General features: G+C 53.1%; 1 protein-coding gene across 1 annotated transcript in view; it reads right to left on the minus strand.

Moving 5' to 3' along the window:
- Window positions 1–213: 213 nt before the first annotated feature.
- RUNX3 (RUNX family transcription factor 3) overlaps window positions 214–18,351 on the minus strand; it is a 34,252-nt gene continuing 16,114 nt past the window's right edge. The window contains exons 4-5 of the mRNA XM_041460850.1: window positions 12,320–12,484; window positions 214–1,237 (exon numbers count right to left, since the gene is read on the minus strand). Of these exons, the coding sequence (XP_041316784.1) occupies window positions 714–1,237; window positions 12,320–12,484 (689 nt within the window). The 3' untranslated portion in view covers window positions 214–713. The remainder of the gene's footprint in view (window positions 1,238–12,319; window positions 12,485–18,351) is intronic.

The following is an 18,351-nucleotide window of genomic DNA, read 5'->3' on the forward strand; positions in this document are numbered from 1 at the left end:
CGGGGTCAGCCACGTTACTGATTGACAAGCGACGACAGTGACACCAAAATGAACAATACAACTTGCGTCGTCAACAAATAATAACAATAATCACATCACAGCTCTTGTTCACGTGGCTGACTGAGCCCCAGTGCCCCTGGCTGTGCTGCAAACCCCCCTGCTCTTTGGTGCTCAGGGACCCTTCACCAGCGGGGAGGGAAGGACAGGAGACAATGGGGTTTTTTTCTTTTTTTCTCCTTTTTTTTTTTAAGTTAAGTTCGGTCCACTTGCACTGGCAGAGAGATGGCTCAGGTGACTCCCTGGTGTCTTCTCTTCTCTGAACCATCTTGCAGAGGCAGGGTGAGATTCTCCTCACTTCTGGATGCTTTGTGTGGGGAAGAGGTGCGAGTGAGATGAACGAGAAGTGTTCTGCAAGTACCAAACATCTGATTCCACACGTCCTTGGGGCTTTTTTTCCCTATGTACAATCCACATACCTAAAACATACGGAAGGAACCACATCAAGCAACACATTCAAGCCTCGTGGGTGTTCACCTCGAAATGCAACGAAGGTCTGGGTTGATCTTCGCTTGATGTTTGCATGCAGAGGATCCTTAACTTTGGGTTTGGAAGACTTTGGTTTAACTTTTCCCTTGGCATCACTTTGGTCGCTCCCAATAGGAGCCGCGGTGGCTGATTAAGTTAAAGACACGGGTGCCCAGCTGAGCTCCTCCTCAGTAGGGTCTCCAGACGGACTCATCCATCCTGCCCGTGGTGCTCATGGTGGTGGGGGAATTGCTGTGGCTGCCGTCGGCGTCCACGCCGTCGCTCTGCGCGCCCAGGCTGGGGTTCATCAGGTTGTTCCCCGCCGAGGCGCTCGTGCAGGACGAGAGCATGCGGGTGGGTGAGCGCTCGCCTCCCGCCACCATGGAGAACTGGTAGGAGCCCGAGGACGTCCCGTAGTACAAGTGGTAGGGAGAGGGGTTGGCCTGGAAGGGCCCGCTCTGGTTCTGCGTGGAGCTGGGGTACGGGGGCGGCAGGTAGGTGTGGTGGAAGCGGGTGGTGGTGGGCATGCTGGTCATGCTGATGCCGCCGATGCCCGTGGCCGAGGGTGTGGCCGTGTAGGGGAAGGCGGCGGACATGGCGCCGGGGTAATGCATCCGCGGGTCGGAGAAACGCGTCTCCGTCAGCGCCGGCAGCGTGGGGAAGGAGCGCTCGAACTGCCGCGGGTCCGAGAAGGGGCTCAGCTCTGACGTGCCTGCCGGGTGCAGGAGGAGAGGGGGTGGTTAGAGCATTCCCGAGGAATCCGAAGGGAAAGCACCTCTTGAGTCTGCCAGGGAAAAGAGCTGGGGGACTTAAATAAAAACCCTAAACCCGTTTGTTTAAGTTGCTCCCATTTCCTGTCCTAAAATTTGTTGTTTCCTATCCAAGAAGGGACACGGCTAAGCTGACTTCTCTTAGGGGTCTATTCATCTCGGGCAGATTAAAGCAGCACACCCCATAAACACAGAAAAAAGATGTTTAGCCATGACATCAGCTGTGTAGTAAATAAATGGAGGCAGGCCCCAGACGGCCGGGCCCTGGGATCATCCATCCCTGCTGTATACACACACACACACACACACACACACACGGAGACAGGCAGGAAAAGCTGGAGCCCAGACCAGCCTGCTAAGCCTTCTTGTGGGTGGCCTGTTTGTGCTGATACCATCAGGGGATGGAGCTGATAAACACACAGCTGAAAACTCCCAAGCCAGGAGCCACTATATCCCTCTGCTTGAGTTCTCTGTGTATTTTTCTCCTTCCAAGAGGATAAGGAGAGTGAGAAATTCAGGCTCTCTGCTGGGGGAAGGGAGACTCGGGCCAGCGTGGTGGGAATGTTCCCCAGCTCCATGGGATGATGGAGCCCCCCACGCCTTTTCCTGGAGGTCTAAACCCAAAGGGGGTCGCAGCCAGCTTGGAACTGGAAAGGGATCTTGGCTTCGGATCCCATCCTCCTGCAGGAAGCCCAGGTTAGGGGTGGGAATCCACAGCAGAAGCTCCTTTGAGGAGCTGGAGCCATTCCTGTGGCTCTCTCAGCTGTCCCAAGGCTGAGACAGAGCCCAGGAACCTCTGGCCTTGGTGCATTAAAGCAGAGAGAAATGAGGTTTGCTCTCCAAGGAAAGTGTCCTTCAGACCTCCTCTATTTTCCTCTTGTTAAAAGCAGGGCCTTTTTCCTTTGCTAGTGGGACACCATTCAGCCTCAAAAGTGACTTTTTTTGGTCACATCAGCTGGATTTTGTATCCCTCAGAGCAAGAGAACGTGAGGTGAGTATGCTAAACACGCCTGTTGGTTTTGGAAATGCATATACATACAAACACACATCCAGAGGATTGTGTGGCTGCTCTGCATGCACAGGGCCGCGTGTTTTAGATCTATTTATTACAATGAAGCATTTTTAACTTCTCAGGGCAGGCGTTCCAGGCCCCAAAGCATTTCCCCAGGAGAAAACCCTTGATTTAATCCCTTCCAGCTACCGAGTGACACGGGCACGCTCTGGAGGAGCAGGTATGGAGGGGATTTGATGTGAACCTCCCTTCTGATCCCAGGTGAGTCCTTCAGCAGTGGAAGGAGAAGGGGAGGATCCTCCCTCCCTCCCCTGCAGCCCTTTTGCGGGCGCCCAGCAGCGCCTGCCTTCCCACGCAGGCTCCACGGAGGGGAAAGGCGGGGGAGCACCTGGTTTGTGAACGTGGCTGCGGCTTTGGGGCGAGATAAGAGAGGCGCAGCTCAAAGCTGTCCCGAACCACACTGCTCTGCACACACCCGGCGTTGGAAAGCGCCCGTGGAAGTGGCTGCCCGGCCACAGGGCCGGCCCTGCTCCGTGCTGGGCTGGCTGGAAAAGCACAGCGGTGGGGAAAGCGCTCCCAGCCCGATTTCACAGCCCAGCAGGGACCCATCCCAAAGCCGTGCTACAGCCGCCGCTGCTGCCAGGCACCGAGGTTTGAGGGAGCTGAGGTTTGGAGACCAGCTCTGCAAGAAGCGGCCTGACCACAGCCCCGTGGCAATAGCAAGCCAGCAGCATCACGGCTTGAGACAGGACCATGGGGCAGAAATCCTGCCTGCGCCTGGACTGGAAAGAAAAAGTGCTGTCTTCTGAATGCCTCCCCTTCAATTCAGCAGCTCTGCACTGAGAAAAAGCAGCCTCTAAATCCCCCTCAGCCCCTTAAACACCAGATTGCCGCTCGCTGCCTTCCCAGATGACAATCACTCAGACTGCGCTCCTTCATTACTTTTCACAGCTCCATGTATAATATTCCATAAAATGCAAATCTAAATCAAACCTGAGCGCTCAGGGCACATTTCCTTTTTCCTCTATAACTCGCTCAAAGAGGGGTTTTTTTAGAGGCTACATTTTATTGGCCTGAACGTGCACCGTTTGGCAGTGGCTCCCTGCTACTAATTTGGACAGGAGCATGTAAAAGTGTTAATTACAGGCTTTGTGTGTGACGGGCAAGGCACAGCGAGGCTGTGGGCTCTGGGGACACTCAGGGACACGGGTGGGCAGAGAGCGAGCTCTGCCAGGCTCTGAACCCCTGGCTCTGCAGGGCTGGGATCTGCAAATCCGATCCTTCAAAACGCAAATCCCTCAGTGCGAACCCCTCGAACGGAATCCACACCCAGCAGAGCCATGAGGCATCCGAGTGGTTGTGACCAGCTCGCTTCCACCCCCGCCGGCCTTGGGCTCTAAGTCTGGCCCACAATAAAGCTCCAGCTTTCCCTGGCTGGTCTGAGACCACAAAAAAAAAAAAAAAAAAAAAAAAAAAAAAAAAAAAAAAAAAAAAAAAAAAAAAAAAAAACCAAACCAAATTACCCTAAAAACAAAACCGCGGCGGCCCCGGCCCCCTCAGGCCGCCTCTGAGGGGACCGCGGCCCCGCCGCCAGCAGGGGGCGCCCGCCGGGCCGCGGGAGGCGGGAAGGAGGCGGGAAGGAGGCGGCCGCCAGAGGGGGCCGGGGCCTCGCCGTCGCCTCAGGGCTGGCGCCTCGGGGCTGCCGCTGTGTCCTGTGTCCTTCACCTCAGGACTGCTCCTCATCCCATGTCCTTCACCTCGGGGCTGGCCCTCTGTCCTGTCTCCTTCACCTCAGGGTTGCCCTCTATCCCGTCTCCTTCACGTCAGGGCAGCCCCTCTGTCCTGTGTCCTTCACCTCAGGGCTGCCCCTCTGTCCCATCTCCTTCACCTCAGGGTTTCCCCTCCATCTTGGTCCTCACCTCAGGGCTGCCCCTCTGTCCTGTCTCCTTCACCTCAGGGCTGCTCCTCTGTCCCATCTCCTTCACGTCAGGGTTTCCCCTCCGTCTTGGTCCTCGCCTCAGGGCTGCCCCTCTGTCCCATCTCCTTCGCTTCACAACTGTCTCTCCAGTTCAGCACCCTCACCTCAGCACCCTCTCCATCCTGGCTCCATCACCCCAGGGTTTCCTCTCCATCCCATCTCCTTCGCCTCAGGGTTTCCCCTCCATCTTGGTGCTCGCCTTAGGGCTGTTCCTCCATCACATCTTCACCTCACAACCCTCCCTCCACCTCAGCGCTGTCACCTCACAACTGCCCCTTCCATCTTGGTCCTCGCCTCAAGGTTTCTTCTCCATCCCATCTCCTTTGCTTCAGGGCTGCCCCTCCATCCTGGCTGCCTCAGATCAGAGCCGCACAGCCCCAGCGCCTGCCCAGCACGCGAGGAAATCTCCACTGAAACAACCCCAGTGAGATCCAATTAAAACACGGCCATTAACACCCTCCATAACCACCTAACTCAGCAGCAAGGACCCTCTGCCGCAGCCAGGATCAAACAGCGACCTGGAGCAAGCAGCTGCTGAGCAAAGCCAGGGAACAAGGAGTGGTGAAGCTGCACCCTCGGACCCTGCGTTCCCTTTGGAATCACAGCTCAAAATGGGCTTAAAAAACCCTTTCTTGTTGTCCCCTAGCACATCTCACACACATCTGCTCCATAGTGCTGCCTCCGACGATTTACTACGGTTTTCCCTCGCTTACTCGCCGTCCAGCCCCCATTTGCTTTTTTGGACCCTGGCAATCCGAGCTTGAGTACTTCAGTTGTCCAGTTGCCAATCAAAATATTTGAAGGAAATGTTTATTTTCTTCTCGAAATCACACCAGCTGCTGCACTAACTGAATAAGCCCATTTAGCTGTAAGAATTTAACCATTGTAAGAGTGAATTGAGTCCCCCAACTACTCCAAAATCTGACCCAATCTATCAGCGGAAATGTCAATGTTTTGGATGGGAGTTTGGGGAAGTGTGGAATGTGTATTAAATAAAAGCCATGTAAAGGTCAAAGCCCTGATTAGTAATGCCACTGTCTCCTCCTTAGGGCTGAGCTGCCCCAGGGACCGCAGAGGCCGGGACACACCCCATGATTTAATTGTGCAGCTGCAATTTGCACCTTTTGAGGACCCCCAAGTCCCCCCTGCATGAGGGGCCGGATAGAAACATGCTTTGAAAGCTGCTCAGCCCCTTTCCAGATAAAACAACAGCGCTGCAGTGGCACAGCAGCTCACTCTCCACCTCAGAGACAATACAGGTCTTTCCTTGGGTGGGTGGCCAGGAGATAAATGCAAAGAGATGCCCCTGATGGGAGCCAAACCTCAGCTGGGTTATGGTGGTGAGGGCTGGCCATGAGGTGGGAAGGGCTGGTTTGTGAGGCTGCCAACCACAGAGGTTTCTCTGGGTGTGTTCAGCCTCCTCCCTTCAGACCACGTTGGGTTTGGGAGCTGCCTCGGATGGAGTGGAACTGGTCCCTGCACCCTGGCGGGGTCAGGGCTGGTGGATCTGCTCTGAGGTCCCTGGAAGCCTTTGAGGAGATGAGGCAATGAACCCTGCAGATGGTTTTAGGGATTGGTGTGCATCCATCCCAGAGGAGCAGTGGGTGCTGCCACTACCTCCTAACCCAGGAACACATCTGCTCTGCCAGGAGGGAAGAAAGGGCAGCGAAGCAACATCAGGACCTCTTCAGTGCTGCAATGGTACCCAGACAACCAGCTCACCCCGGGCACGTGGCAGAGCACAGCACCGGGGCCTGATGTACAGCAGCATCACCATTATCAGATTATCTGGGGCCAGGCAGCGACGTGTGGAACCTGAGCAGCTCCTCAGCACCCCAGATGCCACTTGGTCCCCACCTTAGAGATGTGGGGAGCACGTGGTGGCTGATGAACCCAGTCAGCAATAAACCTGAGCTTGTGTGGATGTTACACAACAAATACTCACAGTGTGTGAGACACACAGAGAATAAAGGGAATTTAAAGGGAACTTGATAGCCTGGCACTCTCCAAGTGTATAGAATATAAAATATCATCACCCTGGCCATAGATCACTGTTCTAATTCTATGCATATGTGTGCCTTGCAAAATTGTCATGAAAAATCTACCCCAGGGGAAAAAGCTCTGCTTTCCTGTCTCACTGCACAATGATTGACGACAATGTAAACACGAATGATACTTTATGCTTCTGTATATAACACACCAGCATGTGTGTGACAGTGGGGAGAGACATTCCTGCTCTGGATATACCTTTGGCTGCTTTTTCTCTGCTCACTCCTGTCACGCTTGGACCTCCAAGCCATCTTTGAGCATTTTTCTGATCTTTATCCCTCTCCGCTTCCCTCCCCTGATGACAATAACTCCGTGTGGGAGCACGGAGAGGCAGGTGGCCAAGAGAAGGAGAGAATCTCCATGGGAAGGTGCACGAGGTGCATCTGATCTGTGAAGGCCCAGCTCATCTCTAGAGAAGGCGCCGCTCTCCTCCCCACCCACGCATGCAGGCACGCTCTCACGCCTCTGTCACGTATGCTAACAAGTTCATTTGTTTCCAAGTCAGAGCCAACTAAAAAAGAAAACGGCCCCTTCCTCTCAGCCCACGTAAAACAGAGCAAAATATATTTTGGGGGAGGAGGGGAGGTGTTGAAAAAAAATGAGGGTGTGAACAGCATCCGTTGTTACACGCCCATGGAGCAGAGCTCTGTATCTGATAGAACCAGCTCACAAACTGGGTGCACGGACTTCCTCTGCAGTCTGAAAAAAAAACACAAACCCCAAACCAAAACACAACAACACACAGGTCCTTATCACAGCATCGCCAGGCACCACCTCAACACTGCCAAGCACGTTTGCTGCTCAGTTTTGTGATTCTCGCCGAACACCGTGTGCTGCCGTGCACACACACACGCGGCCCCAAACCCACCGTGCTGAGCAGCACAAACCCAGCTCCTGGGTCCTCTCCCACCCCAAACACGCTGGGCAGCAGCAGAGCAGGGAAATTCCCAGGTGTTCCCAGCTCGGTGGATCAAGCATCGCATCTCAACCTCCTCTGCAAACCCTTCCAGATCCATTGGATGCTCCGATTCTCTGGACCCATCCTTCTGGGGAGGACCCTGCTCCTAATTCCAGCGTGGATTTATGCAGGACCAGTTCAGCCCCATGTCCTGTGCCTGCAGTGTCCTCCAGAGCTTACATTAGCTCCTCTGCCTCGCCGTGTTTACCCCCTCGATGTATTTACGCGGAGCAATCAGCTCCGCTCCCCGCCTGCCCTTTGCTAGACTAAACAAGCCCAGCTCTCCCAGCTTCCGGCACAGCCTCGCTCATCCCAGAGCCCTCTGCCCGCATCCCCCTGCCCGGCACATCCCGCAGTCCCCGCCGCTCCATCCCGCCGAGCTAATGAATAACGGTGCTAATTGGAGCGGGTGGGTGGGCTGAGCGGGGATCGCGGGCGCTCCCCTCCGCCCTGCCTGCGCTTTGCTCTTTACCTGTATTCAAAGGGTATTAAAACAAATTAACAAGCCCTGACTACATAAAAGGAAGCTGCTGGATTTACAACCCAGCCTGCAGCTAGACCACCTTGCCTGCCGAGCAGGTTTGGGCCAGGCCACGTCTGCCATGGGAATCCCACTGCGGAGGGGTGATGGCACAGGGGCTCCAGGAGCCCGGCAAGGCAGCGGCACCCGGGCTGGGGGCTGCCCACCCCGCTCTGAGAATGGCACTGCAGATCCCAGCACACTGGAAAATGCCGTGTTAAAGGCAGGATGGCACCCCTGAGGCAAATTCTGAGAGACTGCTTGCTGTTCTGTAGGGATGCAGCACCCTGAGCTGTGGCTGGGGTTGGCCACATGTCCATGGCACAAACGCAGCGGTCGCGGGTGCCTGGACTCTGTCCTGGGGGAATCTCCTGCCCAGCACTGCTCTGTGGCTCGTCTGTGACAGTTCCATGCCAAATTCACTGGAGGGACGTCACAAATGTAAAGGAGAGGAGCAGAAAAGCAGTTTAAAGATAGATACAGAAGCCTGAAAGCAGGCAGGAAACCCATCTCGAGCGTGTTCCTTCCTTTGAGGCTGAAGCTGAATCCCACAATATGTTTTCTTCCCACTAATGCTTGCCTAGCTTCCTTTGAAACAATTTAGTCGCTGCCCGTGGTAGAATGTTTTTATCCATTAAGAAACGGATATTTTAAAGAAACCATAAGTCAATCTGGACAGGGATTAGGAAGCAGCAATTCAGTGTATTTGCTGGACCCATAATTCAGGACTTAACCTCAGAGCAGCCACGTTGCATTTCGGAAACAATAGGGGCATTTGCTGCCTATGCCAAGAGGCTTCTTAAAAGTAATGTAATACTTTAAAAATGTATATTTAAAAAGAAAAAGAGAGAGAAAGACTTTACTTTAAAGGCATATGATGAAGCATTCTGCTGATGATAAAAATGTTGTGCTGGCCTGAAGTAATGGATTGGGAATGAAGCTGAGTAAATTCCAGATCAGGAGATCTGAGGCTCTTCACCAGTGAACACAGTGTCTCCCCAAAACCATTCCACAGGCACTAGGGCTAAGAGAGGCTTGCAAAAGGACCTGACATTTACTGTCCTCCCTGTGAAATCAAGGGAGTTTGGCTTCTCTGGAGCAAAAACAAGAGCGTGCAGGGGAACGTGAAGTGCCTCAACCAAAACAGCTCTCTCTGGTACTGAGGAGATCCAATCTAAAATCCCTTTGCAATTGTCCTGGTGAGCACAAGGCCCCTCTATGCTGCTGGACAAGGCACACAATTGCTTTTGAGTGGTTGAAGATGTTTCCACCACAGAACTCGAGCGTGGGCGGTCCTGCTCTGCTGGGAACAAAATGGTTCAGCCTGAGCCACTGCTGAAACACAGGCAAGGGAGGACACAGAGGATTGGGGGCTGCTCCTGGGGAGGACGTGTGTCTGTCACCAGCCCACCTCCCCTGAGCCAGGGGGCCCCGAGAAGCAGCTGAAGGCAGACAGCAGAAGTCCCTTTAACATCTTGCTTCACTTCTGAGAGCTACTTGATTTTTTTAAGCTAAAAGGCAAAACTCAACTGAAGCAGGCACGCAAGGCTCTGGCTTCGCGTGCCCCGTAATAAGGAACCATTTCAAGCCATCCTAATGACAGCTTGGTGTCTCGCTCTGGGGATGGCAGAGCTGGGATTGCAAACACTCAGATTTTCCAGACCTCTCTGGAGAAGCATTGGGCCAAATCCTCAACAGAGGCTCTGCTTGGCTGAAGCCTGGGAAGCAGAGCTGGATGGTGATGGGGGTCTGCCTGTCTGACCTGCCCAGCGTTGGGCCAGGTTCTCATCACACCTACAGGCGTGAACCCAGAGTTACCCTATTTACTCCCAGAGCAGCACAAGTGGGAATGAGATCTGGTGTGTGCAGGGTTGCCAGTGTCCATCCCATTTGGGGACAGGCATGGGAAGGGATTAAGTCTCTGCCCCTCTGCGTGGGGCAAGGCAAGGTCAGAGCCACTGAAATACCCCGACCCTGGACAGAGCAGGATCTGACCCGCTCAGAATCAGAGCTGCACTCTCTCCTCCCATATTTCCTGGCATGCCCTTCAGAAACCATCAGCTTTCTCTTACCAGGAGGGTTTTGGTTTGATACCATCTAACCTCAGGATGATCATTTTACATGGGGGCTATTTATAACCTCCAGGGGCTGCTTTACTGAAAGCCTCTGCGAGTGGCTGAGGGCCAGACACTTCTCCCACTCCCAGCGGCGCCCTTGCCATGATCTCCACCACGGCCAGGGCTTTCCCTCCTCAGGAGGAGAGATTGGACTGGGCCAGAGCAAGCACATCTCCCAAGAACTCAAATTCTCCTGAAGATAAACAGTCTCTTGCCTGCCTAAAAAAACAAACTCCACATGCTGTGTGCAGGGATTTGAGGTGCTGGGATCCCCCCACAGTGGCAGAGGCCGTTCCTGAGCATCCCAGCTCCAGCCTGCTTCAGCCAGGAGTGGATTAAGAAGCTTGTGCAAACTGCTTGGTCAGCAGCACAGGGAGGCTGAGCACCCCTGGCACACAAGCAGAGGGAGCCAGGCACTGGTGGAGGCAGAAACCTCCCTGTGCCCCTCTTAATCCCTGCACAGGGATGCTAAAAACATTCACCTTGGGAAGCACCCCATGAAAGATAGCGGGGGCCGGATGAACCCCAGCCTGCCCCGTGGCCCCTCCCTGCTGGTATCTCGTTCTGCTTCCCACTAATCGGCCTCTCCTGTGTGTTACCCAAGAACGTGCCAAGTCGTGAGAATTACAGGCCTGTTAACTCCCGTGTTGTTCTTGGCACGGGCCGGGCTCCACTTGCTCGGGTAAAAATTATGATCTTTGTGAATAAGCCGTGTGTGTGTGCGAGAGAAAGAGGGGTTTTTAAAATGATGATTATGATTGGTCATAGCCAGAGCTGTGTCAAAAGGACAGGGCTGAGATGAAAATTACTGAGCTGCTCCTGCTCCGAGTTACGCTGGTAGGAACCCGCAGTCATTTTAAGACAGTTCCTCCGGCTCGGGAACAAGGGAGCCAAGAGCAGAGCGTGCACAAACCGCCTTTTGCAGCATTCCTGGGACTTCGGATTCACTCCGCAGGAATGATTTCAGAGGCTAATTTTGTGTGTCTCCACTCCTGCTGTCACTTGACATTTGGGAATTTGGCAGGGGCAGTAGCTTGTGGCCAACTCCATTTTTTTTCTCGTTGAATTTGTGTCATCACCTGATTCTTTGCTCCAAACGGCGCTCTTTGGGTTTCTGGCACTGCAGGGGGCTGTGCTAATTTAAAATACAAATCTTTTTTTCTTCCCTCAAGAATCTCTTTCTTTATGATGCAGCCAACAGGACAAGCCTAGAAAACTCTTTCTCTCTCTCCTGCTTTTTTAAAAAAATCTAAATGATAGTCCTACACAAAATGCCCGTGTTCTTCTCATAAACCTTGCTAATATCAATGAAAATTCCAAGCGTGGAGATTTGCATTTCAATGAGAAATAAATTAAATTTTCTCTGTAATTTTGGCTTGGGAGGAGCGGCGCAGCTTTTACAGTTCGAGTAACATTTTCAAACATGTTTTTACACCCAAAACTCCCTCTTTGCTAATGACACCAAGGCTTTCAAACAACCATATCCCTTCTGAAAACACAGCGCAAGGATTTTGGGAGCTTTTTCTATGAAACTTTCCCAGAAGGGCCTATTCTTACCAAAATTTCAAATACAGACAGCTTAAATACTGTTCCTTGAAGCCCTGTTAGTGTCTCTGCTGATTTCTGAAGGAAAAGAACCAGTGAGACTAAAAGTACATGGAAAAGCAGCACAGAAAAGGACGGGAGAATGGTCTCTTGATTCATCCTGGTGGCCTCTGCCTGTGCAGAAAGACAGGAGCAGCACAGAAGCCGAGATATTTTAATGCCTTGCTTAGTTTGGGACTGAAATTCGGGGATTAGCAGCCTGATCTCTGTCAGGTAACTCCAGTGGCAATTCCTGCCCCTGTCCTGGCAGCAAGCTGCGGATTCCTGGGGAACGCCCAGGGACTCGGGCGCTCTTTGCCGCTGGCAGATCTGGGAAGAGCAAAGCTCTGTGTGTGTGTGTGTGTGTGCCCGTGCAGGTGTGCATCCGTGTGGGGAATTATGCTGGAGCTGGGCGAGGGATCACCACACTTGGCACCCACACAATGATAAGAAACCGTTGGGATTAGCATGTAAAGCACGGAACACCCTCTCTGGCTGATGCATAACCATAGCGCGGCTGCCTTCATGTCAGAGGAGCTGCTGGGTTCAAAGGGTGCTGCTCTCACCTCCCTGGCGCTCCTGCTGCTCAGTTGTTCCTCAAAACCCAGATCTAATGGTGCAAAAAGTGACTTAATGGGTGCAAAAAGGCTTCCAAGGTCGAGAAATCTACACAAACCCCTCCCTGGCTCCTTAACCAGGGGAGAGCTGGACTCCAACTCTAAAATCCCATCCAGAGGGTTGTTCCCACTCAGCCACGCCAGGAACTCGTGGGTTCAGGGGTGACACTGGGACACCCAGGCGGTTACCTTGGATTGGAGTTTGAGCCTGGGAGCCGAAGTGGCTCGGGGTGCTGAGGGATCCACGGGGGTTGGGTGTTGTCGGGGTGACTCTCATGGACTGGCGCAGCCGTTCCAGCTCTCCGTAGCGGTCGGTGAAGGGTTTGGCTTGGTCTTCCAGCTTTTGTCTGTGCCCTGGAACATGATAAAAGAGTCTGGTATCTGATCAGCTCCCCTTTGGCTGCAGCACCCTGGTTACACAGGGAGCCAGCACAGCCTCTGTCTCTGTGGTTTGCTGTTACTCACACAGGATAATGGGTGCCAGCCCAGGCAGAGAGCAGCTCCCAGGGCAGGTGGACCAGAGTGACCCACAGGGGAGGCTCCAGATCATCCAGAGAGTCTCCAGTCAAGGAGCTGGATCAGGATGTCCCTGCCTGAGTGACCACCCTCCACCAGCCCTTGCTGACTCTGAACATGGAGTGGAGACATGTGCAAGGCAGAAGAAACCATGTCCTGGTGAAGTGGGGACTGGGGAACCAGTAAACATTGAATTTTATTTTTTTTTCTGCAGCGTTTGCTCATCGCTTAAAGAACAAACTCTCATCTTACTCCAGCCCCCTCCCATCTGTGCCCACCCAGCTTGGTCAGAGCCCAGTGGGGCTGGAGGAGGCACAGGAGGCATGGGATCAGCCCTCATTGACACCACACCTTGGCCACCTCACTTTGCTTCTCTCTGTTCCTCTTTCCTCCCCATAAAATGGGCAGACTAATCACCCACCTCCCCCAGGCAGGGCAGCAGCTAATGAGCGTTCATAAAGCACTCCCAGCTCCTTAGGTAGCAGCTGCTGGCACAGGGCAATAATTATTAAATTTATGCTAATTGTCCCGAGGCGAGAGGCGCATGAAACACACTTGATACATAACTTTCACATTTGACTGTATTAATCATCGCCAAACAGCTTCACTCTCTCTGGACCGGATTCCAGTCTCAGTTACACCCGCACAAAGCTGGAGGGGCTCCAGAGGAGCCTCAGCTTTACATCAGTGCGGGGTTCAGACCTTGGCTTCTCCTTGTTCTTCCCCTGCCGCAGCCAGAGTGCCCCGCAACACCCCCAGCTCTCTGCACCTGCCACGGAGGGACCTTGCCCAGGTGGCACCGCCTCGTCCCGGCACCATCCCAGCGCTCAGGGGCACTGGAGGTGTGCAGGCACGCCGGGAGAGAGGCTGGGAAGAAACCCTTCTGCAGCACTTCAGAGAGCTGGGCCTTATCAGATCCTACAGCCCGACATCCACCAAGCCAAGCTCAGCTCTTGGTGGCTTCTAAAGAAGAAAAGGAAAGCAAAGCAGCGCGTTTAAAAGGCGATGAACGCAGGCACCTCTCACCCGCACGCCCCTGCCCTTCCCCCTCACATCTGCACAGCTCTGTGAGCTGTGTCAGTTTATAGCAAAGTCACAGAAAGTCCCCACACTTCCCCCTCTTTAAATCCAGCGTCTGGTATCTCCTGATCTCCCACTTGCCTGGCTCAGGCTGTGCTTGCCAGGCTGGCTGGGAGGATGCTGGGATGGGAGGGAAGCTCCAAGGGGAGCTCACACTCCCAGCTGAGCTCCACAGGTGTCCCACCAGCAAACCCATCCCAGCCACAGATTCAGAGGGGCTTTGACCCCTCTCTGCTTCTCCACATCCAGGTGAGCCCCAGCATCCCCTCCAAGCTCTATAATCCCAAGACTTACAGAGATGTGAGAGCCCAAACCGAGGGAAAACGTGCTGGCAGCAGAGAGGAAAACTTGGGGAGGACAAACCCAGCAGAAAGCAAAAACCCAGCAGGATTTTGAAAATGTATTTTCCCTGCTGTGTGAAGTAAACCAAGGAAACCTCAAAGCAAGATCATAAATGATCTATTCTCATCTCTGTGTGTCCCCAGACCTCAGGCACCTCTGCATTATCCAGGGCCTTTGGAGCTGTGAGCAGCATCTGTCACATGGTGCTTTCTCCAGGGGAAAAGTGTGTGCACTGAGTTGGTGGCTTCTAAAGAAGAAAAGGAAAGCAAAGCAGCGCGTTTAAAAGGCGATGAACGCAGGCACCTCTCACCCGCACGCCCCTGCCCTTCCCCCTCACATCTGCACAGCTCTGTGAGCTGTGTCAGTTTATAGCAAAGTCACAGAAAGTCCCCACACTTCCCCCTCTTTAAATCCAGCGTCTGGTATCTCCTGATCTCCCACTTGCCTGGCTCAGGCTGTGCTTGCCAGGCTGGCTGGGAGGATGCTGGGATGGGAGGGAAGCTCCAAGGGGAGCTCACACTCCCAGCTGAGCTCCACAGGTGTCCCACCAGCAAACCCATCCCAGCCACAGATTCAGAGGGGCTTTGACCCCTCTCTGCTTCTCCACATCCAGGTGAGCCCCAGCATCCCAAGCTCTATAATCCCCAGACTTACAGAGATGTGAGAGTCCAAACCAAGGGAAAACGTGCTGGCAGCAGAGAGGAAAACTTGGGGAGGACAAACCCAGCAGAAAGCAAAAACCCAGCAGGATTTTGAAAATGTATTTTCCCTGCTGTGTGAAGTAAACCAAGGAAACCTCAAAGCAAGATCATAAATGATCTATTCTCATCTCTGTGTGTCCCCAGACCTCAGGCACCTCTGCATTATCCAGGGCCTTGGGAGCTGTGAGCAGCATCTGTCACATGGTGCTTTCTCCAGGGGAAAAGTGTGTGCACTGAGATGTCTTGTTTTAGCCCACGTTTTATTATTTCACTATACATTTATGCACAGAAGAAGAAAAATAGTGTTATATTTCATCTTTACCCAGTTTTTTTTTGGGCAGAGCTTCGCAGGAAAGCCAAAAAGGACTTCAAAGACCAAGTTCCCTAGAAATCTAATGAAAATTAAATTCCCTTCCTCTATCTCAGCACAAACCCTATCCTGTGGTGGTATCTGGCATGTGACAGGGAAAATCCTGAAAAAATATATTGTGATCTCTGTGCTGATAATGTTTTTAAAGATTATTCAGCCATGCAGCCCCACCAAGGCCTTCATGTGCCTGTGTCATGCTGCACTGTGGTTGCTCCGGTGCCCGCACTGTCTGAACATGGGCACAGCTCCGTGGGCTTTGCCAGCACCCTCCAGGAGGGGCTGGATTGTGGGGAGACTCAGCAAAACCCCCCAAACCCCTGAAACTATCCTGCTGAAAAGAAAGTGGAAAACTTGACGCAAATGTAAGTCAAGGCAAAGACAGGGGTGGTGGGATCAGGGCTCTTCCCAGCCCTCCCAGCCCCTCTCCAGTCTGTGTCCCACCCTGTCCCCACATGTGGGACCTGGTAGCCTCAAACCCTGTGAAACAAGGCAGAGAACGAGTTAAAAACCACCAGCTTGGCCTGCCAGCCCTCTTTAGCTCAGGCTGTCTCCCCAGGACTTCCTGCCGCTTGTCACTTAGGGCTGGGGACGTCAGACTTTGTCACGCAAGAGAGAATCGCTGTTAATGGGTTTCTTTCATCAGAACAACCTGAGCTTTTTAATTTCTGCAGCGGTTGGCTTCATTAAAAGCCCTTCCCCATCTGCCCACAGCTGTCACGGAGAGGAAACCAGTGAACAATGGCTCATACCTTAGAGAACAGGAAGGTGGTTTCTACCTTCATCCAAGCACTGACTCAAAGCCTCCCGAAGCCAGTGGGTGGATTTTCACTCGACTTCAAACAGCCCCAGCCCTCATCCCAAGAAATCTGTCTGAGAAGCCTTAATCACCCCAGCCTGTGAATTTTAGGGCACAAAAGGCACTGCTGGGGTTGGGGATTCTGCGCTGCATTTCCACCTAGGCCACCACTGGCTTGTAGGTCAATATTTATGGAAACAGCAGAGCCCAGCATGGTCAGTTGGTGGCAGCTCCTGACCTTGGGCACTCCTTGTCAGCAGCGCCAGGGTTTTAACGCTGGATTGAGTTTCAGAATCGGTTAACTCCGGTATTGAACGTGACATGATGTAAACATTGACAGATCACCTATGATCCTGATGTAATAACAAGATCTGTATCAGCATATCAAACAAACTATCCCATTGAACACTTCCCAGCTGGAAGAGCCGACGTGAATTTGACACTTTAGGCCAGTAATAAGAAGCATACTGGAAGTTTTGGGTGTTTCCTTGGAATGCAGACAGCGAAACAGTGTGTGCCACACGAGCTCAGGCTTTCAGAGCTATGATTTAAAGACATGCTTTCTGCATTAAAATATTTCAAAGACCAAATAGAGTCTGCTCTTCCTTCTAGGAGTGTACAACCTGAAGTGGCTTCCCAAGCAGGGACCAGGATGGGGTTTCCAGGCTGTGGAGGGGGAGTTCCAAAAGCAGCTGATTTCCTCAGATTACTGAGGTACAGAATATAAAGTTGAGCAAAGGTAGAAAGGGGCTCCAGGAACTTCGTGGCTTGAGTGACACGAAAATCTCAGAGCTGAGAGATTTGACTAAAAAAAACTCTCTGTGGGGTGAGTGGAGCCCCAGTTCCCAGATTTCTCTGTAGATGGAGTTAGATGAGAGCTGAGGAGCTGCCCAGCCTCCTCGCAGCCCTGCTGGGCTCAGAGCTGGGTGTCACGCTCATCCCCAGCCCCCGGCTCAGCCCCGTGCTGCAGGGAGAGCAGATGTTGGGAAGTGGCTTGGCCCTCCCCGGGAGCCTGGCTGCGGAATGCTGGCGGCAAGCTGGAGCGGAGGAAACGCCGAGGGACGTTCATGAGCGCACACACACACACTGCAGATCATTGCCTCAGCTCCAGACAGGAGGAGACAGAGCCACGAGAGGGTGGCATGGGCTGGCACAGCAGCTTGAGCCACACTCAGCTCCTTCAAAGCATCCAAGCATCCCCCTGGCATTCCACCATCCTCCCACCAAGGCTCTGCTCAAATATTCCCAGCCTAACTCCAGGGCTGAGCCAAGCTCACCAGGAGCAGCCCCTGCACATAAAGCCATGGCTTAGTCTCTACATGTCCCTGAGAAGGGACCACAAGAAAGGAATCAGCAGTGGATAAAACTCTGTCTCAATGTGCAAAACACCTTTCAAATCCCTCCCGTAGCCCTCGAAATAGGTACTTCAGAGAGACACGCCAGTCCTCTGCAGAGGCTGGAATTTTTTCCCAGTCTGAGTCTCGGCTAGACTATCAAGTCCCAGCATGTGCTCCAGAAAGAAGCCACATGTGAAACTCCTGTGTTATGGGAACAGCAGGCCTGTCCCTTGCAGCTGGGCTGGTTTCATCTTTGCACACCTCTAACACAAGGCAAGAACATGGCTCAGGCTCTCCCTGGAATCCCACCTCCAGCTCTAGACCTGCCATGGGAAATGCCCAGCCAAGAAGAATTCGGAGGAGCCCCGCTGCCAGGGAAGGAGGGAGGGAGGACAGTGCAGAGCTGGGAGCTGGAAGGGAGCTGGAAGGGACTCAAACGTGACGCAGGATGACGGAGGTGCCCTCCTAGCCCCAGTGAGAGCCAACCCCACTGCTAAAACCAGAGCCCAGGAGTTCACAGGAGGCAGCAGGAGGGAAACGTTGGGAGGCACCGTCCCTTGTGCTGCTGAACAAAGTCAGGCACAGATAACTCATTATTCACATGTTTGAAGTTGGCCTGCTTACGCCATTTGGAAGGAGAATCAGTCACGGCCGGGCTTTGCTTTGGTTTCCTCTGGCTTTCGTGAGACACTGCTGCTACTGTCTTTCTGCAGCTCGGGGAGAAAGGGGAGTGTGGCGCAATGCGCCCCGGCTCGCTTGTCCTGGCACAGCGTTCACACCAACAACCAAAGGAAAATAATATTTAAAGGGGTGGGGGAGAGAATTAGGAAGGGGAAAGAAAAAAAAAGAAAGAAAAAAAGGCTGCTAATTTATAAAGCTTTTTTAGCTGGTGGTGGTCTGAGATGAATTGGCTGCCTCTAAAAGGATGAAAATAAATATCCCTCTTTTTGAAGGAAATAGGCTGGCTCCAGGCCAGCTGGCAGGAAGCACAGAGATATGTTGCATTTACAGTAGGTTTTTTAGTGTCTGAAGCTCCAGCAGCGGGAGAGATGTTCGTTCTAGGCAGGCTGGGATTGATT

This window comes from Pyrgilauda ruficollis, unplaced genomic scaffold (genome assembly GCF_017590135.1).
Source record: "Pyrgilauda ruficollis isolate IOZ18807 unplaced genomic scaffold, ASM1759013v1 scaffold149, whole genome shotgun sequence".
Lineage (NCBI taxonomy): Eukaryota > Metazoa > Chordata > Aves > Passeriformes > Passeridae > Pyrgilauda > Pyrgilauda ruficollis.